The sequence below is a fragment of the Anolis carolinensis genome, chromosome 4 (genome assembly GCF_035594765.1).
Source record: "Anolis carolinensis isolate JA03-04 chromosome 4, rAnoCar3.1.pri, whole genome shotgun sequence".
NCBI classification, from domain to species: Eukaryota; Metazoa; Chordata; class Lepidosauria; order Squamata; family Dactyloidae; genus Anolis; species Anolis carolinensis.
Genome location: NC_085844.1, coordinates 218,324,010 through 218,348,994, shown reverse-complemented (window position 1 = coordinate 218,348,994; position 24,985 = coordinate 218,324,010). Strand labels below are relative to the sequence as shown.

Here is a 24,985-nt window from a genome sequence, read left to right as displayed (position 1 = left end):
TGTGCCACAAGATGTTTTCTTGTGTCTTATCTATCTGAAATACAGCATAGAGTTTGCTCTGTTCTATACCAAGAAAGATGTGGAATACTCAAGAACCAGAATATGGGTTGTCATTAATACAGTTGGAAGTTCAGTTTGTGGTGAATTTGGATATCAACAAAGTGAAAATTATAATTGCCTGACAGAATCCCTTTGTGGCATTTCCCCCTTTTCTAGGTTCAAATTCCAGTTTAATCAAGACACTGAAACCTGTCGACTGATGAATTCAGACACCGAGGGGTGGCTTTGTTGGGACCTGAACTACAAAGCAAAGCCTCTGGCTTCCATGCTGTCTTTCTAGTCCTGTAGCAAGCCTAGCTTGCTCTCTAGCTTTCTTGGGGGAGCAGGCAGACTCTTCCTCACTTTTCCCCATGCTTTTCCAGTCTGTGTTATGGCATTCCTCTTGAATTTCACAGCAGAATAGTGTTGCCTAGTAGTGCGCTTTGGTTTGGGCTTCTCTGTGCATATTGCTGGCTAGACTGGTGTATTGAGCATCTGTGCTTGTTAAGCTTTTCTGAACATTGTTACTGATTTGCTATTTCTCTGTATTCACTGAATCTTAGCTGCATTTTCTCTTTCATCTCTTTCCTCTCCCTTCATCCTCCCTTGCCTCTGCTGTTGCAGGTTCGGCATGCCTAGTGGGCTATAAAAAGACACCGCCACCAGTCCCGCCTCGGACCACCTCAAAGCCGTTCATCTCTGTCACAGTGCAGAGCAGTACCGAATCGGCACAGGACAACTATCTGGACAACCAAGACCATAAGAGTGAAGTCAACAGCCAGTCAGGTCTGAGCAATTCTTCAGATAGCTTAGACAGTACAAGGCCACCAAGTGTGACAAGGGGAAGCGTGTTGACTCCAGCCAGAGAGCCTCCTGAATTACCCCTGAAAAATGCATCACTGAAGAGTGACAAAGGGACATTGACTAACGAAGAGCCAAAGGAGGAGAATATCCCTAAACGGAAGCTGTCATCTATAGGAATACAAGTACGGAATAGTTTGTTCTCATTAGCACTTGAATGTGTTCTCAATGTCACTGTGTTTATATGTGCATACTTATTTAACTGATCTGGCATCCTTGCCCACTGAATTTAAAAAAAAACATGGAGCACCTGAGGATTAAAATTGGTAAGGTTTATGAACTAGGCTATTAGGCAAAGATTTTATAGAGATGTACTTAGCCTGTTTATCTTTTTAGCAAGCCCCTCTACTCATGTATTACCTCCAGCTTATTAAAAAAAAATAGGAACACTGTTTACATGTTTCCCTAGGAACATATGACCCTCCAAATGTTGTTGGACTATATCTCTCAACAGCCTTAGCCAACAGATTCAGTAGTGAGAGTAGTAGAGATGATGGAAATTGCTGTCTTGCTACATTTGGAGGACCACATATTTCCCATCCTTGGCTCTAGAATAGGAGTGGAGAGCCTACAATGCAACTGGCACTGAAGAGCCCCCAGTGGCGCAATAGGTTAAACCTTTGTGCCGGCAAGTTCGAACCCGTGAGTGGGGTGAGCTCCAGTCTGTCAGCTCCAGCTTCTCATGCATGGACATGAGAGAAGCCTCCCACAGGATGGTAAAACATCTGGGCATCTCCTGGGCAACGTCCTTGCAGATGGCCAATTCTCTCACAGTAGAAGCAACTTGCAATTTCTCAAGTTGCTTTGAACACGAAAAAAAACTGGCACTGAGATTTTTGCTACTCCCAAATTAGGCGTAGGGTGGCATTGTCAATTACAAGCTGTAACCACACCGAAATTTCTGTTCTTCCTGGCCTCTAATTCAACAGTCTAAAGGCAAACCACACCAAAGCACAGGATGCTGATTGATCTTTGTTATAGTTGCCAAAAGATTCGGCCACTGTTGATTTCATAGTGGGCCCAAGATGAATGGGAAATTTGGAGGAAGTGAAAGCCCAAATCACTGGCCACTCTGGTTGAACAATAATATCATTGATTGTGAAACAATTAAACTTGAAAAGCTTATATGCAGCAGCATCACTTCTGTTGAATTGTGTGGGAGTTTGCATTTCCCCTCAACACTTGAAATGGTATGCAACTATTATGGGCAGTTGTTGTGTAATGGCTGTAACGTAATAGGACATAGTACTGTTCCCACACCATTTTGTGAGTGATTAAACCTTGCAAAGTATTCCTTGGGGCTGGGTTTTCTGTTCTGTTGCACCCCACACCTTGTTCTGTAGGACCCCTTCGGTGGCTCATGACATTAGAAGGAGGGAAAGAAATGCTAGCAGGCCCACCTTCTTTTTTCTCATCCTCTAAAACACCCCCTACCTTTTGGCCCTTTTTTGTTTCATATTGAACTAGGTTACTTCAAAGTGTGTTCTACATCTCTCTTCATTTTCCTATACTTAAAAGAGAAATATAGCAACTGACATTCCCTCTGAGATGTGTTCCCCCTTCTCTCTCAGTCTTCTTCCTTGTGTCACAGGAGAATATAGTTTTGAGCTTCTTAGTTGTGCAATGGCACATACAGACAACTCAAAGACAAAAGTTTAATGGGTCCACAGTTCTCTCCATCAAAAGGTTTTGGCAAATAAGCTAGTGATATATTTGAAACTAGATAGCACTCTGTCTCTCTTTATCAGTTTGCTTACGAGTCAGCTATCCCATCCTGTTAACAGTTAATTACATTGCTTTGCGTGTTGGGAGCTTTGGGTGCATTCTCTGTCCCTTTACCAAAAGACTAAATAATTATGTGAGTGATACAGAGATTTAGATCAGGTTTCAATGTTAACTCCACTTTTCTTCCTAACAACAAAGCAAAAGATATATTTAAGTGTGATGGGGGAATGCCCTATTCCCAGAGACTTGTCATAAGGACTGGTGACAATAAGATAAATAAAAATAGTTGTGTTTTGTTAGAGAATTATGATGGTATAATCGGATTTATGCTATTGCAGTAGGTCATTGCAGAGGTCAGAATTCAAGGTTCACCATGCAGAGTCCTAGATCCCTTTCTAAACTGCTTTTCTCAGCTGCAGAACCTGAACACAGCCACTTCCAGAGCAATGGCCAGGTTGTCTGGTATGTTGCTATGTGTCCAGAGAGAGGAAGGCAATTGGATTCTGTCCACTTCTCTTCCTGAATTACTCTGGCTAGGAAATCGCAGTGTTGGAAGGGCTGCAGATGAGATAAGGTAGGGTGCACTTAGGTGAGAGACACTATTGTAAGTGCACCTCATTCTTACGTTTCTCAGCAGTTGACTGAAAACTACTTAAAGCCTGTTTTGAAGAAATGGAGAAATTATTAATAGTTCTGGCCCATTCCAGCTGCATGTACTCCAGCCACATTTAACAGTCTATTCATACCTGTTTGATAATGGCAAATATGATCCTGTTTGAGCCCTGCATTCTGTAATAAAGTAGGCTGCTATATTCTCCAAGTTATTTTTGCTTTGCTCTTACTCCAGTACTTCTGAAGTTTCTTGTAGAACTGCTTTCCCTAGCATTGTGCAGGAATTTTATATATTAACAATAAGTTTTTAAATGTTTTAGAATTTTATGTCTTAGGTATATATTTGTTTAGTGTTTAATGCCAACCGGAAAAAAAAATTAAAACCTGGTGTGAATGGGAGCTGTCTTAAAATTGCATTTTAATAAGACAAGTTAACCCTGGCTGCTATGCCATCTTTTCCTCTGTCTCTTCTCCTCTTTCCCTTCCCACTACCTTAGGCCATATTGAGTAAATGTTGGCCCCATTTCAGAGTTTTTATGGTATAAAGGAGAGAGAATTTGCTGCCTTTTTGGTGTATGGTGTGTCTGCATGATTACTTTGTGTGCGTGTGTGTGTTTGTGTGCATGCTTGCCTCTTTCCTTCTAATGTGAATTCTAGCAGCAAGTTTTTGTGTTTTTGTTTTTTTTTGTTTGTATCTTTTTGTTAATAAGGTTGACTGCCTTCAGCCAGTGGCAAAAGAGGAGCCCCCTCCATCAGCCACCAAATTCCAGTCCATCGGGGTACAGGTAGAGGACGAGTGGCGGTAAGTGGAAGACACAGGCTTTTGTTTGAACCCCACCCAACAGCAATTTCCTATTTTATAGTTTAGTTCTCCTCTTTCCTTTTTTCCCTAACTCAAATTGCTGCTGAGCAACGGTTGTTTGTTGAACCCTTTCTCAGCAGCATGTGCTCTTACCAAAAAAGTTGACTTAGTAATGTGAGCAAAACATTGGAGGCCTGAAATGGAAAAAAAAATAGAACTGGAAATGTAATTATGTGTGCCAGCCTTTGTTTGGATGCCCTATTGCAGTAAGCAGGCAACCTTATAATTTTGTCTGTCTGCATGTGTGGTGTGTGTATCTGTGTGCAGAGAGGGTTGGGCAATGAAATGCGGTTCAGCTGCAGATGCCATAAACAAATGCATAATGTTGTCTTTGTCTGCCATGTAAGGAATCCAGCCCTTTGCTTGGGCTGCCTCTCACAAGTCTCTCATGCTCCTCTTTCTCTTTGTAGCAACAGCCACTCTCACAGCATGTCCACGAAGCAGGATACAGATTCTGATTCTCAAGAACCGAATAATTCTACCTGTAAATCATCTGAGAGAAGCCTTGCTGACTGTCCCCCATGCAACAACTCCAACAGCCTTGATGCCAGTACAAGGCAAACAGCCATGCCCTCCCAGATCAACAGAAACCTCTCCTATGGAGATAGCAATGACCCAGCTCTAGAGCCTTCCTCTCTTCCTCCTCCGGACCCTTGGCTTGAAACTTCCACCAACACTCCATCAGAACCAACACAACCTGGAGCGTGCCGAAGGGATGGGTACTGGTTTCAAAAGCTGCTACAGGCAGAGACAGAAAGGTTAGAAGGGTGGTGTCGTCAGATGGACCAAGAGACCAAAGAGAATAATCTCTCTGAAGAAGGTTAGTATTTGTGAACTGGCATTGATGAACAGGGAAATGTTAAACTTGAAGGAGTCCGGCCTTTTCCTTCTTGCTAGTATCTGAATGAGTGTGAAGCTGGGTTAATTTTTGAGACCAACATTTTCTATCTTTGTCCTTGTTTGTACTTTTTTCTATCTAGGATTTTAGGTTCAATAACAACCAAGCATAGTCTCAGTAACAAAGCTGGGCTTTCCTCATATGTGTGTATGCTATTCCATTGTTTCTAGCAACAACCTGAAAGACTTTGATACCTTGATCTTCTTTGTGATCCCCCTCAGCTATGTCATCAGTGCTTCATATTCCAAAGAAATTGTTATTGCAAACATAGCCTAGACCTTTAAATGTAATTGAGGTGTGGATAGACAAAGAATTTCCTGGTCAATTTTATGTGCCACATCAGTTCAAAAAATATGGATACATTCTTAGAATGTATTAGGAAAAAATACTGTGTACTTGGAATAGCTGAGAATTAAGTCAGGTAGACAGAGACAGTGTGGTGTAGTAGTTGGAGTGTTGACTCTAATGCCCAGGGTTTGATTTCCAAGTTTGCAGTTGGAAACCTCGTGGTTGTTTTTGGATGAGTCACACACTCTCAGCCCCAGAAATCCCAGTGATAGGGTCATAAGTTGGAAACGACTTGAACACAACCACAGCTACAACAACGATTTGACAGCTCATTAGAAATCCCTGGATGCAAATCAATGTTCAGAATGTTGGTCTCCCAGATGTTGTCACCTTTGCTTCAAATGTTGTGGGTGGGATTTGGAGAGAATAGGAAGTCAGCCTTCTCATTCTTCCCACAAGACCTCACTGGCACACTATAGCAAACAAAAAATATCTTTTTACTGATGTGACTGTCTACCATTCCTGATGGTGGAGACTATTAAAGAGTATTACTGTTGGTGGCAGAACAAGAGCTGACAACACACACGCTGACAAAGGAGCCATGACTCACTTTCAGTGGTTCATCATTTATGGCTCTAAGAGAGAGAAAATGCTTCTGTGATTGGAAAAAGAGAATATCTGTATTAAAAGACAATTAGAAGGGACTTTCCCCTTAAATCTCTTTGTATTCCTTTAAAAAAATATTATCCATCCTTTTTATCTTAAATACACCTTTTGTCTTCTCCAGTCTTAGGCAAAGTCCTTAGTGCGGTGGGCAGTGCACAACTATTAATGTCACAGAAGTTCCAGCAGTTCCGTGGCCTCTGTGACCAAAACTTGGTGAGTGTGAAAATCTCCACAATCTGTTTTCCTCAGCCACATTAGAAGCTCAGAGATACTTCCTAATCCTCAAAATAGACAATTTTGTCACAACCCCATTTCTTCACTTTTCCTTGGTCTCCACTATGGAGAAAGTATAGAACTAGTTTACAGCAGGAGACTTACTGACTATTTCATAGTATGCAAAGCATGGTGAACACTCAAATCACCATGTAGGTGCTAAATTACATGTGTATGATATCAAGTCAACAAATCAAATGGGATGTTTTGATTTTCCCAAATATGCCATTGCTTGTGCTGCAGTCCATACCTGAATGTGTGGATGGAAATTCCATTTCTATTCATAGGTAAATCTACATTAAAAGGAAGAAATTAACCCTTTGAAAATTCATGTCCCAATTATTTAAAAAATCTGATGCTTTCCTGTTGCCTATTTGAACTGCATAACATGCTAATCCATGAAACCCTGGCTTACGGGTTGCAACATTATGCTAGTTTTTACTGTCTAGTCGTTCCAGTTCATAGCAGCAAAATAAATCTCAGAGCTTTACTGCGTGGCTTATGTATTGTGTCATCAAAATCTGAGCACAGTCTCCCAACATTCAGAGAAGAAACTAGCAGTTTTCTGGTTTATTTCTCTGTATATTTGGAAAAGAAACTAGTGAAGAGCTAGGGATTGCACAAGGCCCATATTAGGACAGTGCTAGCGTGTGAAAATCCAGGGTTCCTGCTGTTCTCTGGTTTGTTGTGGTGTTGAATTCATCCATACACTTTTAAGATCCTTCAAAGACTATATGTATCTGCAAGTCAGATTCTTAGATTTAAAATTCTGATGAACTTGGAATAAGAGCTGGAAGTATTTTCATAGACTCAAAGAGTGCCCACACAAATCAGATAATAGTTTTTTTGTTTTGTATGACGTATTACTCTATGTAACAAAATTAGAAAAATGTTCTGTTTCTGTTTAGAAAGTGTTATTTCCTGTTTAATTGTGCGGTACTTTGAAAGTACAGTAGAGTCTCACTTATCCAACACTCGCTTATCCAACCTTCTGGATTATCCAACGCATTTTGTAGTCAATGTTTTCAATATATCATGATATTTTGGTGCTAAATTCATAAATACCGTAATTACTACATAGCATTACTGTGTATTGAACTACTTTTTCTGCCAAATTCGTTGTCTAACATGATGTTTTGGTGCTTCATTTGGAAAATCATAGCCTAATTTGATATTTAATAGGCTTTTCCTTAATGCCTCCTTATTATCCAACATATTCACTTATCCAACATTCTGCCAGCCCGTTTATGTTGGATAAGTGAGACTCTACTGTAGTTGTTACACTCCAGAAACTTGCCACAAACTATGTTGAATTGGTTGAGACTCTATGAGATATTCATTGAAAAATATAGACAAATGTGGTGCACCATCATTTTTGCAGTTTAATAAAACTTTGCCATGTTTTTATGATAGAATCAATTAGGAAATGACATTTATAACACAGGAACAAAAATTGTGTTATATAGTGTTATAGGTGGAAGACAGATCCTATTCCCAGAGTGGCTTTGGGGTCTGACGTGCCGACTGGGCACATTTGTAAAGTTTGTTTCCAAATGGTACCAAATTTTTAAGAATGAAGACTGAGTTGTCGGTGGCAACACATTGTTGGCTAGGAGTAGAATATTATGTACAGAGCAAAATTATCACTTCAATACAGGGCTTGGAAAATCATTTTTATAGCAAAAGAGTGCATATCCTTAGCATATTTTTTAATTCCTGTAAAATTTGTTCAGTTGGATTTTGTACCTTTAGGAAAAAATGCTCCACATTTGGCCTAAAGAATTGCCATGCCCAACTGCTGTAACCTTCTGTCTCTTTCCTCGTGTCAGACCACTTGATGTGTGAAAAGTGCTCACATGGGCCCGGGGGGGGGGGGGGGGGGGGGAGGGACACAAGTAAACAAAAAATAGTGCCATCCCTCACATATGAACATTGTCACAAAATGAAGAAGTTGCAACATACATACATACAGTTTGAGGCAAAAACACAACACAACTTCAAATTCGTTTTGGTTCAACAGTGTTCTTGATGTGGTCTTGCATGTTATAATGAGTGTTTAAAAGCCAGTGTGGTGTACTGAATTAAGCACTGAATTATGAAACTTATGGGAGACCAGAGTTCAGATCCCTGTTCAACTATGGAAACCCACTGAGTGGCCTTGGGCAAATTATACCCTCTTAGCTTTAGAATAAAGCAAAGACAAACTCACTCTGAACAAATCTTACCAAGGAAACCCTATGACAGGATCTCCATAAGTCATAAACGATTTAAAGGCACACTATAACTAAGTACATCCGTATCTTACATTTATACTCATCCCACTGTCATCACCTATCCTACCCAATACTTAAGACTTTTTCTGGGTCACAAAAGTACACTGGGCTTAAATTTCAAAAAAGGTACCATCTGTGTTGCTCTCTGTGTTGCTATCTATGTAAAGTGTTATCTCCAGAAAGAGCAAAACATACTTTTTCTTTAAATAGACTGATGTAGTATCGTGTTGGTCCCACAGAATTACTGTTCCAAGAACCAAATATGGCCACGCAGTATCATCCAGTTTAGTCACAATATTTGACAATCTGTTGCTTTGTATATTAAAAGAGATTAACCAAGAGAATAAATGACAAACATAAAGGGATTCATAACACCCAGAACATACATGCAAATTGGCATGACAGATACCTTTTATACCCAAAACTAATTTTATTTGCAGGGTTTTTTTAATGCTGGCTCTAAATGGTAGCAGAAACATTTAGTAGAAATGCCAAGACACAGATTTTCTCTCTCGCGTTCTCTTTTCTGCAGAACCCTAATTCCAATCCCAGGCCCACAGCACAGGACCTCGCTGGTTTTTGGGATCTCTTACAATTGTCCATTGAAGACATCAGCATGAAATTTGATGAATTGTATCACTTAAAAGCGAATGGCTGGCAGTTGACAGAGCCACCAGAAAAGAAGGTGAGCATGTAATCCTTTTTGAGAAACCAGACTACTGTGATACTAGTTCAAGAGGAAGCTGGCTTTTGTTTTGATTTTTAAATATAATGGAAGTGTAGAAACACTAGGTTAAACAACACACAGCCTTGATTCTAAGAATTTATTTGAAAGTAAGCCAGCCTAGTGTAATGATTTGAGTGTTTGACTAGAACACTGGGAGACCATGTTTCAAATCCCCTCTCAGCCATGCAACCCATTGGGCGACTTCAAGTAAGTCATACTTTCTGTCACAGAGGGAGGCAACAGCAAACCGCTTCTGAACAAGTTCTGTCAAGAAAGCCCCATAATTGTTTCGCATTAAGGTCACCAGAAATTGGAAATGGTTTGAAACTACAAAAAAAATCACCAAGACCTACGTCTTTGTCCAGTGAGAATTGTCTAGCAAGTAATCAGATGTAATCATAATTTTATTTTATATAGTAACATACGTATCTGGCATTGACCAAGTTTGTTATTTTGCATACAATGTACCATTGTATTAAATCATTCATTCTAACGTAGCTTAGAAACAAAACAAAACTGAAAGAGAATGCAATAATGTATAGTATACTAGCTGTGCCCGGCCACGCGTTGCTGTGGCAAAGTGGTGGTGGTATTGGTTAAAAATAGTTGTGGAATGTTTATTTGATGTTATTTGTATTTTTAAATTAATGTTATTGTAACTTACGTTTTTTATTTATTATATTTTATTATTTTGTTGTATTATTTTTACTTATTTTGTGTTATTATAGTATTTTATTGTATTAATTTTTGAGTGTTTTTAATTTTTTTAGTGTTTTATTATTTTTATTGTATTATTTGTATTTATTTTATTTTTATTGTTTTATTATTATTTGTATTTTTATTCTTTTATTATTTTTATGTATTATATTTTATTATTTGATTATATTATTTTTATTTTTAATTGTATTATTTTATTTTGGGGTTTTTTGTATTTATTTTATTATTTTTATTAGAAATAATATGACAGTATAGTGGTATAGTAGAATATAGTACATAATATGTAATGTTGATATTGTGCGTTGATAATAATATAATGTATTGTATGTATATATTATTTATAAGCCTCTGTGAGTCTACATCGGGGTGAGAAGGGCAGGATTAATATGTGCACAATGTCACATATAGGAGTATTATTATTATAAATTTAAACCGTAACTATTCATATCTCACATTTCTATCTAAACAAACATACACGGAATTTCATGTCTACACTTTGGCCCCGTCTCCAAGACATCTCATTAAATATCCCTATTATACAAATACAGGGTATATTTATCCAAATCTAGGTCAATCCCAAAATCCATGAACATCAGTATTTCAGATTTTTCTCTATCGAAGGAAACATATTGGAATGTCGCGCCTCCGTCTGGGCCCATCCACAAAACATCTCATTAACTATGCACAATATGCAAATGCACGACATACATTTATATATTAATTTACTAAATTTATTATTATTATTATTATTATTATTATTATTATTATTATTATTACTATTATTATTTAACTGTCAGTTTAACTGTCACTCCTGAGGATGTGTGGTTGGGTTATTATTATTGGATTATTTTTATTCTTATTATTATTGCTAATTGAGAGACCATGAAGGCCAGTCATATAGAAAAGGAGGGTGACTTTGTTTTTGCCGTCCTTTTTCCCTTGGCGCCTGGCCAATGGCCTTTTCAACCGGTACCGTGGACTTCATCTCCCAGAATCCCTGGCCTTTGAACCATCCACGAGGGTTTCTGGGAGTTGGAGTCCCGAACGCCATCCATTGGCATTGCTGGAAACCGCTTGGGTCTTCAACTCCCAGAATTCATAGCCATTGAAGAAGCTTGCAAGCGTTTCTGGGAGTTGGAGTCCAGAATGTTTTGCTGGCTGAGGTCGGAGCACAGCCACAGAGGGTGGTTTTCCTCTGTCGCCATCCTGCTGCCTTGGGCTTCCGAGCGGCTGCCCTTTGCAGAAGGGAAAGGTGGAGGAAGAGTTTGGCTGGGCCTGCTGCCTGAGAAGGGAGGCGAGGCCTAGCCAGGCGCCAAGCACTGGCCTCACATAGGACGCCGTCCCAGGAAAGAGATGCCCTCCTGGGAAGGGGCGAGGAGGTAGCGGAGGAGGGCGTGTGTACATGGATATGGAGATGTGTGTGTGTGCGTGTGTATGTATGTCGGCTGTTGGGGAAGGGCGGAAATTGAGGCCTGGATGTGCAGCGGCCGCCTGGAGCCTCCGTGGCCCTTCCGGCTGCTGGGGAAGGCGGCAAAGTGTATGGGTCCGTGGGGGGCACCAGGAGGCCCACAGAGAGTAGCCACCTTTCGGGTGGGCCGAGAAGGCAGGAAGGTGAAGCAACAGGGTGAAGGGCGCGAGGGTGGTGGAGGTCGCGAGAGAGGGTGAGCGAGGGGTGTGTGTGTGCGCGCGCGGAAAGGGTTGGGAGGATTGTGGCGTATGTGTACATCGCCTGTTGCGGTTGTTGGTGTTGTGATTGTGTTTTTAGTATAATTGTGGTTTATCTTACTGAAGGCAGGGATGATTAATTGTGTTGCCAATTTTTGAGTTTGGGGGGTTTGGGGTTTTTCTGTTTTGTGCATCGCCGTGATGCCAAAAGCCTTTTATATATATAGATTAAATTATACATTTTTAAAAGTCTGAGAAAATAAGAATGTCTTTGCTTGGAACACCAAAAAATAATGTTGGTGAGCCATAATAATAAGCAGTGTGCTGTGGTCCTAGGGCCATCAGTCATGCTGAAAGTTGGATTACAAGGCTGACCCTCATGAATGATGAAAACTGATGCTGAATTGCTTTGATTCATGCATTCTCAGTCCAGCCTAGTTCTTTTGTCTCAGAATTAAGGGAACCTGATTTTATAAGTCCCTGCGATTTAAAATACCAATTTCTTGAAAAAGAAATAGCTGTGGTATTTCATTTGTTGCAGAAGCATTTTTAAAATAAAGAAAGCTCTCCAGTGGCAGTGTGCTGAATGGCCATATGAATTTTTGGCACAAATCTCTGATAGTAAACAAAGCTGCTTATAAACATGTAAGGAGAAAAATGGGAACCTGTGTGCACTTTCTTGACTTTGTGCTTGTTACTCTCTAAAGGAAGAAAAGAAGCCACCCCCTCCTGTGCCAAAGAAGCCAGCCAAACCTAAATCCCAGCTAAACCGGGACAAGGCCTCTGACTCCGTGGATAAACAGCGCCAGGAAGCACGCAAGCGCCTTATGGCAGCCAAGCGCGCAGCCTCGGTCCGGCAGAACTCTGCCACAGAGAGTGCGGACAGCATTGAAATCTACGTCCCTGAGGCACAGACCCGTCTTTGAGCAAGGGGAGAGGAAGAAAACTCTTTTTCACATCATTAAAAGGAAGAGGGAAAAAAGGTTCACTAAATTTAGTGTGATTTATTTGGTCTAGAGACAAGGCAGAGCCAACCTTACAAAGGGCTCCGAATTTGGCTTTCTCTCCGTCTCTCCCCCTCTCTCTTCCCCCCTCTCTCTCCAGCTTTAAATAATGAAGATTTTGAAAGAAAATTCCCTTCCTGGTCCTGTGGTTTGGTTTTAATCCCCTCAGCACCCTTCACACTGGCTGTGGTGTGGCAGAACAGACTCTTGGAAACACAGTCCTTTAGACTTGGAACTGCAATCTTTTTACTTGTTCTATCTAAGAAGAATTATTAGCTTGTTTACATGAAAAAGGACAACTATTTCGGGGGGGGGGAAAGCCTTGGGCACTTGCCATGCTGCGCTTTTTTCGCCTCACTGTATTCGTTCTGTCCTCCTCTCCACACTGTCTTCTTCTCTCCGTCTCTCTTCCTATTCCCTGGCCTGTTGTATCCCTAATCCTTGTTTTTTCTCCTGTCCTGTAGTTCCTAACCCTCTTTTCTTTTATCATCTTCCTCTGCATGGCGTTGTTTACTGTGTTAGAAGTAAACTCTTCCACAGAGCTCCAGAAGAAAACACCTGTTCAGTGTGTACTGTTGTTGCACTCTGCTAGTGAGCAGCCTTTTGTTCAATTATATATTATTTTCCCCCCTAATGGTGGGTTGGGAATGGGGGCCTGGGGTGGGTTGGGGGAGGCAGCAGGGCTTTGGGGTTTATATAGCTTGTAGTTTAATTATGTAAAAGGAGGGCAAGATCTGTGGGATGTAAACAGAGTAGTATGTTAACAGAGCCTTGGAAGCAAACATGTGCAATAAGATAGTGTCGTGGCCTGCACACACCCATGAATGGTGCTGCAAAAGAAGGATTTCCCATGTCAGGTGTCCAATCAGAAGTACTACATGATGGATTCCTATGTTGCCTCACGCAGCCTTCTTTCCCCTCTTTTCTACCACTACCAGTCCTTGGCAGCAATTGTGTGTGTGTGGTTCTTGTATACAAGGTTCTGTGTTAGAAGTATTTACTACACAGGAGGGACAAGACAACTGTATCAAAAATGTTTTGTAATAACAGTCCATTCAATAATGGAGGGCAATGGCATTTCTGCTGCTATAAGAAGGGGTTATCTGGATGAAGGATTGGCAGTTTGCCTGCCTGCCTGCCTGTATGTATGTGTACATATGCACATATACACTTAGTAGGATCTGTATATTTAACACGTACACATACATGCCCATTTGCTCATGCACGCATTCAGGTGGTGTTCTTCAAAAGCACCTCAGTGAGAGTGGGTGTATGTATAGCATATATTTTTACATGTACTATAGCTAGATGTGTGTAAAAGTGTGTGCAAGAATATATACCCTGCGTAATTCTCTCTCCTTCCTGTGCTCCCTTGTGTTCTCAAGGGAGAAGCAGTCATCAAAGTTCACTTTGCCCCCTCCCTCCACTCCCTATCTTGATTGAATTCTGTGGAGACAGGAATCAAATAACTGCTTTTAAACTTCTCCTCTGCCCACCAAACTCTACCACTCCATCTCTCTCTGAGCTGTGCACTCCCATTGCGGAGGATGAGAGAAGCTCTTCTGTGGATGGCTTCTGGTGGACAAAATCCCAAATGAATTTTATATCTGGCATGTTAGAAGTTTAAAGAGAGGATAAGAATTGCTACAACCTAAATCATGTCAGTGAATTTGTGTCTGGTGTCTATGCATAGAGAGTGTTAGATTCTCCACCTCTCCACTTAAATGTGCAGCTTTGTGACCTGTGAAAGCTTGGCCATACATAACATGGCATCAAATCCAAAATTGATTTATTCCCATTCTTTCCCCATCTTCCCTTCCCAAATGCCTTTACAGGTAGAAGGTGCTTGATTTGACTTTTGAGCAAATGGCTACGTCCCACAGTTCTTTGCATTAAAAAATTGACACACTTGGAATGTGACTTAGTTTTACTCACATTTCCAAGGACAGTCATGTTTTTCATTAAGACTGGTACTTGCTTGATGGGCCCAATTGCTGCTCGGTATGTCTTAGCCTACTTCATCAATGGAATTGAATCTTAAAATCGAAGTCAGTCCAAATAAACTAGTTTACAGATTGCACCTTAGATAAGCTTTCACTGCACTTGCTTCAGAACTGCTTCTCGCATTACATAGTGTCAGAGGAGTCTTGGCATCAGTCCATGCACACATACACACACACACAAGAGCAGCTCTCTTGGAATGTGTACCTACCAGATACATGTATTTAGCACATTCATCCTTTACACTTGAGGTGTGTTCACAATGTTTTTTATTCGTACATGGAAAAAGTTAGTGAAGTGAAGGGGGGATGTGTCTTCAGTCTGTCACAATAAGAGTAATAAGGATATTGAGTTCTACAAGTGCATTGTGAAGGAGGTAGGACTATAAGCAGAATATTTCTGAGTCTCAGCCACTCTCACTATGGCAGGTAGACCGGTATGGGTTTTCATGCAGGGGAAATGGAGTACTGAAATCAATTCAAAAATAGTTGGCTGTTTTTTTAAAGCAACTGAGTGTCAATAAAACTTCACCACTATTTAAAATTCTTTAATTTTCTCCCTTCCTTGAAAAAAATGTAATATATTTGATAGTCATTGTTTCCAGAGTTTTAGGAAAGCACTGAAAGCGACATGGATGTCAGTTTCATAAAATGACACGATTTTGTGCATAGTTCAGTGTTTGGGAGGCAGATCATATGGGACACCTGTTAATTTTCCCTTCACTGCAGTATATTTCTAAGCTTAATAAGAGGCTTCTTAACAGCATATGGCATGCATATTCCAATTGGTTTTATGTAATGAGAAGACAAGGTAGCAAATGCAAAAGAATCACTGGTTCATCATCATTTCCCCTGCTATAATGCAAACCTTTTATCCAGGGAATCAAAACAACTGCCTTCCAGACACCTAAATATCTATGATCTCTTAGGAGCACAAACAGGGTGGCCCAATAGGCACAAAATATATTTCTCTAAAAAAAGATTCAAAGGGCTGTGATCCTGCTAAATTTCCATTGTGCCTCTGGGTCCTGAATGTTACAAGTGGATTAAAGAGAGTTTAAATACTTCTACATGTCTGTAATGCGATTCAGATAATCTCCATCCTCTACTTGAATCAGGTGGGGCTTGTTTTTATCCATTTTCTTTCAATTGGCCATGTCTCCCATAGAATTCAAGGGCAAAAACACACAAAAAAGTGTGATTTCCCAATAACGGGTCTAGGAAGACAGCTGTGATTTAAATGACTTCATCCCTTGTAGCAATGGTTCTGGGGGGGGGGGGATATACTATTTTGTGTTTTCCTCTCCCTTTCCTTTTAAGTTACACTATTCTCTGGGTTTCAGTGTTCTTCACTTGACAATCTAAAGTGAGCCATCACTCATGGCTCTGAAAATCCCATTTGGTGAAACTGTGCTCCATAGCTGCTTCTGTAGTACTGTTTATCTAATACATACGTGGATTTAAAACAAATGTACATAGCTTTGATAACCTGTTTTGTTCCCAATCATGAAGAAGAGGTAGTATTTTCCCTACAGTAATCTTAGTTTTATGGCAGAAAAGAACAATAAGAAACAGCTGTTTTAAGTCCATGATTGTTAATTTTGTGACAATATTTTAAAAACAAAATGAAAGCCCAACATTTTGTAATGTGAACTTGGCTGCCATTGTAAACTACAGTAAAACGAACAAACAGATGGTACCTCTTTGGTACCTATATGCCACTGTCTCTTGCAGTTTGTGATCTTTACTCTATGAACTCCCAATTTCTAAAGCAGGCAACCAGATATAGAAAAAATAAAGTGAGTTGGGTGGGGGAAATGTGTTTCTAAATCAACCAAGAATTTTAGTTTAGGGAATGTTTTTTGTCACCCATGAGGGCATGACCAGATTGGTCATTAATAAAAAACAAACAAACAAATCTTGGTCAGAGCATTTTATAAATTCGTGTTCACAGACAATGTCTATCTATCTAGCAAGTTTTGGCTATTCTTCACTGTGTGAAACAAAAGGATATAACAACCATACATAACCACCTAGGACATGATCAGATGTTCAAGTCCTTCTCATACTCTGGGATCATTTCTGGAAGTGAATATTTTATTTCCAGTGAGATGTGTGACAAATTTGTCTTTATTTGGGGCATTTTTCTGGAAATATGTAAAGAATGGCTTCTGGTTCTGATTCAAACAATCCTGATTTTGATGAAATGAGTGGTACAATTAGATGGTACTGGAGCACTCAGATTTCAGGGCCATGTTGCTTACATTGATTCTAGCAAAGAGATGGGCAACTTTCCTATTGTTACACACAAACTCCCATCATTTCTCATTTAATGTCTTCACTGGTTATGACTTGTGTGAATTACAATCCAAGAACTCATGCAAAACCACCCCAAATGTTCTAGTGAGATGCATGCAAAAGGCAACCAAGCAGATGGTGGAAATTATTCTGCCCATTTTCAGTTTAGTGCAAATTCTACTGTCTGAATGAGAGGTAATCCCGGAATGGCAGTGGGGGTGTGCTGTCGATACTGCTCAACACCTTTTGTTTTCAGGTAAGACTTGAATTATTTGGAATTCTGATTTTCTGGGAATATTGTGGATAGTGCTTTTCTCCCCATTCCTCCAACCCTATTTGTGGGATGTTACAATTTGATTTCTCCAATTGACCAATTTCTGCTTAATGCGTTAGTGCTTTTCTCAGCCTAAGTGTTTGAGATGAGAAACTTGGAAGAAAACTCAAAAATGCTAAACATGTACATTGCGATGAAGGTGCCTCTTCAAATATTGTTGGACTACAGCTCTTGTCTGGGAGTGCTGATTGAGGCTAAGGATGACTAATTTTTCAAAGGCTCTTTTATCAGTATTCCTTCTGAAGGAAACTAACAACTATAAGACACCTGCTATTTCTGATCGGTTGCCACCTGAACCTACAGTGCTTGAATCAACACACAAAACCATATTGGTTTGCCATCCCTGAATCCACACACCTGAACTCCAGGTCTCCCAGTTTAGGGTGATCTAGGCTCCTTCTACACTGCGATATAATCCAAATTGTCAAAACAGATAATCCACATTATCTACTTTGACATTATTGAGTTCTGCACTGCCTGATAATCCAGTTTAAAGCAAATAATCTGGATTTTAGCTGTGTAAAAGGCGTCCCAGACTCCCATTTCTGCAACCTCCTGGAGATCTTTAAGCCTTGACAAGACATCCAATTTGCCACACTGTTTACTGATATTATATTCCCAGAAATTACTGCAATTTTTTCCAGATGCTATCTTTGCTATTGGTGTGCCATGTTTTTGAATTGTTCTTTATACTTGGTCTTCACATGTGAAGTATGGCAGACAACAGGTTGGACCAAATGGCCCTTGTGCTTGTGCAGCTGTGGATATTGCTGAATAATAATAATAATAATAATAATAATAATAATAATAATAATAATAATAATAATAATAATAATATTTCTTGCCTGCCTCTCTTCACAGCTCGAGGCAGGTCACAATATTGCCAAAACAATGCTACAAACCTGTGAAAACATGCTGGAAGTTTATATGCCGATCTTTAAAAGACCTTTCTAAATTGTGCAGCACATCTCTGCTTAGAGTGCCATCCAGAGGTGTCGCCTATGTCCATTACCATAATCCTCCATCATTGCAGGCTGGGACTGATGAGCAGTAAAGTCAACAGAGGGCACCAGCTTGAGGAAAAACTACCCAAGAGGGAAACTCTTAATTCATTCTGCACATGGCTTTATTTTGATACTTTTTGTACAGCTACAGTGGAGACTAATTTCAGAATACAAGACACCATTAACTGTGCTCATGCTTGCTGGGAGGGCAGGGAAGCAGACAGTAGTACAGAAAACTATAAGCATTATGTTTTTTGTCTTTTCACAGTACATTCTCTGCAGTAGGACTGACAACCCAAATCATAACTTTAGGTGAAAAAAACATCCTCTATTTTTTTTAAAGCACATAAAATCCCAGGAAGTACAAGATGCCAATGTGACAAGCCATTAATAGCTCTTCCAAGTAAAGCATACATGGCCTACTTTTTAAAAAGCAGCTGGAGTTCTGATTCTGTCACTAAAGGCTGCCTTTAAAGCCTGCTATTTCACTTTCCTCTTTCTTTCATAAAGACCATTTTTGAACAGTGTTGTCACAATTGCATTGTAGAAACTTAAACGCCTTTCTCATGGCTTTTCAGAGATCATTTCTGATATAAATGCATATAGTTGTGGGTACCTATAGAATGCTATTTTGAAAGTACCATTAGACAAATATGTGTCTATATGTACACAGATAACACATCCAACAGCAACTGAATGAACATTTTGCTCCATCACTTTCCAAAGTTGTTTCTGAAGATGGTGGTGCAAGTTTTTTTTTAAAAAAAAAACTGCCAGAATGACTTCCACAAAAATGCCCACAACAGTAAATTAGCCAACTCTAAACTGATAGGCAGTAAGAGCAATATTTGCTAGGTGTCAAGAAATAACAGTGACCCTTCCACCACAGAAATGATTCTCCTCATGACAGTGTTCTGTTTTTGGACTTGTGGACGAAGCAGCTCTACTATCTTGAAGAATCTGGAGCAAGGGCATTCTGCAGTAGTGGAGCCATGGTTTGGCTGATCATGCCAACATGATGAACCGATTCCACCAATCCTTACTGCTCTGGTACACCCACCAATGGCAAGCCTATCTAGGCCCCTGAAGTATCTTCACAGCAATGGATAGCACACCCATGGTGTCACATGTAGGGTACTGCTGCCGTTGAGCTTTGCACCTACGATGTTACTGTCCACCACATTGAATGCAGTGATAGTGGCTTACAGTAAGTCCAAAATCACTAGGCAATATTCCAAATAGACTTTCATTATATCACCCATCACCAAAAGGCATCACTAAGCAGTAATTATGAAGTAGGTGACGAATGGCAGCTGTGAAATAATGGTTGAATGTGACCAGTAACTTGTATTGCAAGGCCTGAAGGGGCAAACAATGCCTTTGGCTGGAAAGGGCAAGTAATTGGCTACTGGCAACTATAGCTGATATATGTACATTCACATGTGTGACAGGAGCAAAATATAAACAAAGTGTCCACTGCCTTGTGGCTACTAATAATGTGATTAGAATTTATAGACCACTCCTTTATACCAAGGTGAGTTCAGATAAAGGGAATGTGTGGATGCTTTAGATAAACTCACCGTGATCTGTGTACAACATTGACAAAGTCAATGTAAAATCTATGTGGAATGGGAAAATGCAGTGTGAATCAGGATTTTTCAGTGTAGACAAGTCCAAGGTTTGATGTGGCCCAATAGCCGCCTGCAGTTGCCCACTGCTGGTTTAAGGACTCTGGAAAAACCTGTTCCCAAAGACAGTCTCAGTGGGAGCGCAAGGCAGGAAACTGTCACTCTTACAGATATTGTTGCAACTACAACTCAACTTCATTGACCATTGCTACAGAAGAACCATTAGTTGTTCAATATATCCTTTTCGCATCTCTTATCTTTTAAAGGTGTAAGCTAGGGCCCATTGTAGCCTGAACAGGAGACCCGCCTTTAAAAAAATCTTTCCACTGACAGAAACATTGGTATTTTCCAGCTACTATCTATTCCAGTGGTTCTCAACCTGGGGTCCCCCGATGTTTTTGGCCTACAACTCCCAGAAATCCCAGCCAGTTTACCAGCTGTTAGGATTTCTGGGAGTTGAAGGCCAAAAACATCAGGGGACCCAGGTTGAGAACCACTGATCTATTCATTAAGCAAAAAGGGGGAAAAATTTCAACACACTGGAATCAGAGAATTCCTGGAGACCAGGCTAGGATTGCAACTCATCGGAGCTATTGCCTCAATACTCAATAGAACACACAACAAATTCATTAGAAATTATGTATTTTTAAAAAACTTTATTGATTAAAAAAATCCAAATGTTATTTACAGTAGTTTTTGCTTCACAAATTTCGGGCAAAAGAATATTCTCTTTTATTAAACTTCCCATCTAAAACAAGATTTCCACATCATCTGGACAAACAAGTTACAGCAGTCTAGCCCCGGCATAAAAATGAACAGGGTATTGTGGGAACTGGAACTTTTTACTTCCTTTTTACTCTGCATAATTTGAATTTTGCTTTGGCTCCTCCGACAGTGCTAAGAAAGGAAGTTTCTGCTGCCTTAAGTGGAGGTGAGATCGATCCGTGTTCCCTGTATTCAGTAGGGACTTCACATAGGGAGGAAGTAGTCAAAAGCAAGTGTAAAGTAGATCTGCAACCAGACCTGGACCTCTGCTACTGCTTAGGAAGGTCCTACCAATTTCAATGGAAGACTAAAACAATACATAAATCCAGATAACCTGAAACTAGCAGGCTAGAAGTCCTACCCCCAGGCGTTCTCTAAATAGTATAGCATATGCACTGTGACAAGGAAAGGATAAACCACCTCCATTTACAAAGAGAAACCTCTTATTAGCAAAGGCCCCCATGTGGTTTGGAGCCCTCTAAAATGACAGCATTATGGAGAATATCCAGAGAAAATAGAGGCTTTCCCCTTTGAAAAGTAGTCTCATTATGTAGAAGGTAATAGAGGAGGCAGGGCTACTATGTACCACCTTCACGTATTTTGCACCCATTTGAGAAAATAACTTAATAGGGCAGTGCACTCTAGGAATTAGAGGCATGCTGTTCAGACTTAAGATTAAGAAAGACATGTTAATTTCTTTTACCATAACCAATGATGGGACAACAAATGGAACCACAACACATGGTTGTTTACAAGAAAATAAAATTTGCCCACCACGTTTAAACAAAAATATCAGGATGCTTTCCAAGGCAGCACTGAAGTATTTGTACTACATTTCTAGAAGAGCAATTTATCATCTAAAAGGACACTCTCTTGGCACAGCAAACAACATCCCATAAGAAGTATTAGACTGGCTATGGAAGGAAGGCATAAAAAAGAGAATGGATAATTATTTGTAGGCAGCAGTAACAGATTGCACCATTCTTTAGCCCAAGTCCATAATTTATTGGAGGGTACAAAAGAAAAGGCACTCAAAGTATGTAATTGTAGTAGGTGGTCATGGCTGGGAAGCCAATAGCCCTACTGATAGTGTTTAAGTCCCATTGGCCCTGGCCAGTGGTGAAGCATGATGGGAATAGTACATATCTGAGGTTCCCATCCCAGTAGTCAGCTCCATCCTTCTGGTTCCAGTTCTCCAACATGCATATGCTGCTTGCCGTCCTCATGAGGTCTCTCCCAATGTCAGGTTCAAAAAAGTCTGAAAGTTGCATTCTGCTGGCCTTTTATCTTTTTACTATTCATGCAACGTAATAATTAGGCTAACAACCTCTAAAATTAGTGTTTTCTCAAAATAGATAATATAGGTGTATATAATAGATCACTATTTGACTTACATTTACAGTGAAACAGCACTATAAAAAGACATGGATGTTCATCTTACTTCATGTTTCACAAGCTCCTGATATCAAGACGAACAGAGGTGCAAGTATAAGTCAATGAAAGATGCACATCCTCTCAGATCAAGACGCAACCCCCAATTTCTCTCTACCTAAATCCAAGGCATACACCCTTTTTTCTAATGCACAGATTTTTCTAATACAGGATACTGCTGAATCTAAACTTCAATCAAAGCTGCAGACACATGGGAAATATTAAAACAAACGGGATGATGTCAAGATAGTATGTAATTGTAGCCCAAAGGAAAGACAGCAGTTCATCACAGAAGATCCTGCTATTTGATTTTCCCTCCTGGCCACGAGTGGGCACCCTTGCTCCATCAGCAATGGAGTAACTACATTCAGCATGATGAATGCAAGGATACACAAACAGACTCACACTCAAAAGGAAAAAAAACCCCTCTGAAGTCAGGATGTGTGTTTGTATAGGTAGTTTTATCAGCACATCCTCATAGCTACTGCAAGATTTTTCAGAGACACAGGGACTTACTATTCACAATCAAAATTCTAACAAAAATAAAGGGTTGTTTAAAGCAACTTCACAGTCAAGAGTCCTTTGTTTAGTTTCTTATACCCACCACCTCCAAAATGCCCTTTTGCTGATTTCAGTTAGTGTTCTACCAGCCCAGGTTCTCGCCCCTGTTCTATGATCAGAATTTCAGATGGGAAATACAGGGAAGGGTAGGCACAAAGATGGGTAGAGACACCAAAACCAGTCAAAATTTTCTACCAATAAAAAACAGTAATAAAAACTGTACAACAGCACCAAATGTTTTTGCTTTTTGTGGGTTTTTACTGGCACCAGTATCTGCAGGGTGGTGGTGGTCTACCCCACTCAGCCCCTCTGGGGAAAGAAGAACAGTTGATGTTTCCAGTTAATCTATTTGACATGGGATTTCCAGTAGGTGTGAGTCGAGGGCCAGCCACTGATTCACACTAGAACAAAACTATGGTAAGAAAAGCTACAGTAAAAAAAACAAAAAAAGGACAACAAACTCTTTAAAAAACACACACATACACAGGCACACAGACCATGAGTTCATCTTCTACAAAAGGACACACATTAGAAAGTTCTGAGAAAGGGTGGAATTGTGTCCCCTTTCTTTCTTGGATTACTCAAAAAGAAAGGGAAAACAGCAGTACTTGTCTTTGCTCATCCTCTTCCACTGTATTTTGGACCCTTTTACTCTTTCTCTTCCATTTACAGTCAGCAGGCTTTGAAAATTGTATGAGGGAGAGGCGGAGGAAGCAGACAGAGCTTCCACTCAATTCTGCCACAACAAATACAGTTACGGTAATAAAGGTATCGACCAGCAATAATGTTCTCTTAGAGGAAATAAGATTTTGGGGGCCTGTCAAGAGTCAGCTGTCTTCCCATGTACCGATTCTGGCATCTCTGGACAGACCGCATCCTCCATGTGGCTCCAGAAGGGAGAATGAAGGCCAGATCCAAAGGCTGATGCCAACCCAAAGCACAATGTGGTATGACCTGTTTTAAGGATGCACACATATGCGTGCGTGCATGTACTTCTTTTATATCAAGGTCGTGTGGCTCACTTTTGAGATGAGCAGCACAGAGCCATATGAAAACCACAAAGGCACTGACCTGTTCTATTCGTAGTTGAAAGGAAACTACTTTACAATGGTAATGGCTGGCCAGGAGAGGACCACCTGGCCACAGAGGCCAATAGAATACAAGTCCTGGAAAGCAAGAAAGGAAATGAAAGACTCCAAGAGGAAACACGAGGCTCCAGGATCAAACAAAGCTAGTTGGCTTTTCTGGAAAGAGCAGGAGTGGGACCTTCTCTCTGCAGTGACGGAGGTAGCTGCCCATTCAGCCTCTGCGAGTCAAGCTCTGCAGCCCTTTGCAGGGCTACTTCCACCAGCAACTGAAAGCTGCTGAAGTCCTCTCCAAAGAGCTCAGGCGGTGTTGGAGGGGGCGTATTAAAGAGTCCACTCGTAGGACTGGCAGCATCTGCCCTGGTCAGAAGAGCCAAAGTGTTGCCCGTTGCACTCAGAGGAGGCTGTTTGGCCTGAGATTCCAGCTCAACCTGATGGAAGGTGGGCCGATGTTCCTGCTCACTTGCAATTGAGCTCAAGTTACCCACCACAGGCCGCCCAGTGTGGCAGATCATTGGAGGACACATCGACATGGACAGCACCTTAGAGGCAGCACCAGTAGAAGGAGGTGGCACCATCAAGAGTCCAGACCCTGTGGCAGCTCCGCGGGTTAGTGTTATGTCACCAGCCTTGGTGCCTCGGCGAGAGATGGTGAACTGGTTTGGGTCCTTGCCATCCTTAAGCAGCATATCAGGTAGAAGTCTGCGCCTGGCGTTGATGAACCAGTTGCATATCTAAGGGATTAAAAATAATGGAAGAGTCTTAGTTAGACACGTCTGAACAAGCAACAAGAAACTGTGGCATGCAGCTAATCAAAAGCTGGACTAACATCCTAGAAAAGAAGTTTCAAATCTACATCCAGTTAGAGGATGCTCCTGGAGATGGATTACTTTATGGACCACAACTCCCAGAATGCTCCCATTCAGTATGCCCTTGAGGTCCAGGAGAACCTGAAACCTTTAAGTTTGAATCCTGTTTAACAGTTTTAACTAGAGCTGAGCCCCTTAACCTATATGCTGAATCATAAATTAGAAAGTCACTCACTGTAAAACGTACTACAGTTGGGACCAACCAATAAGTTGTAATCTAAAATCTAATTTTTCCAAGTTTTTCAATTCTAGTTTCTACTTGTATCATGGGGGACAACATATGAAGTGTGAAATCAAAGATCAGGAGAAACAGCATCTTAAGCAGCAATGTATTGTGTTTGTAAACATTTCATCCTTCTTTCAAAGAATTCAGGAGAACCTACATGGTCTTTTCTTACTT

At 40.5% G+C, this 24,985-nt stretch overlaps 2 protein-coding genes across 12 annotated transcripts in view; one reads left to right on the top strand and one right to left on the bottom strand.

Annotated features, from left to right (window-relative positions):
- The window catches only part of dlgap4 (DLG associated protein 4), a 459,488-nt gene extending 442,960 nt beyond the window's left edge, over positions 1-16,528 (top strand). For 8 of the 9 annotated variants that reach the window (XM_062978819.1, XM_062978818.1, XM_008110023.3 and 5 more), the window contains 6 exons: positions 664-1,025; positions 3,948-4,039; positions 4,510-4,919; positions 6,073-6,164; positions 9,030-9,182; positions 12,314-16,528. In XM_062978819.1, coding sequence (XP_062834889.1) covers positions 664-1,025; positions 3,948-4,039; positions 4,510-4,919; positions 6,073-6,164; positions 9,030-9,182; positions 12,314-12,532 — 1,328 coding nt within the window. In that variant the 3' untranslated portion in view covers positions 12,533-16,528. Of the gene's footprint in view, positions 1-663; positions 1,026-3,947; positions 4,040-4,509; positions 4,920-6,072; positions 6,165-9,029; positions 9,183-12,313 lie in introns of those variants that run through there. The other variant, XM_008110025.3, reaches the window with a different exon arrangement.
- A 3,982-nt stretch (positions 16,529-20,510) lies between these two features.
- The window catches only part of tgif2 (TGFB induced factor homeobox 2), a 29,183-nt gene continuing 24,708 nt past the window's right edge, over positions 20,511-24,985 (bottom strand). For all 3 annotated transcript variants that reach the window (XM_008110015.3, XM_008110016.3, XM_008110017.3), the window contains exon 3: positions 20,511-24,450. In XM_008110015.3, the coding sequence (XP_008108222.1) occupies positions 23,863-24,450 (588 nt within the window). In that variant the 3' untranslated portion in view covers positions 20,511-23,862. The remainder of the gene's footprint in view (positions 24,451-24,985) is intronic.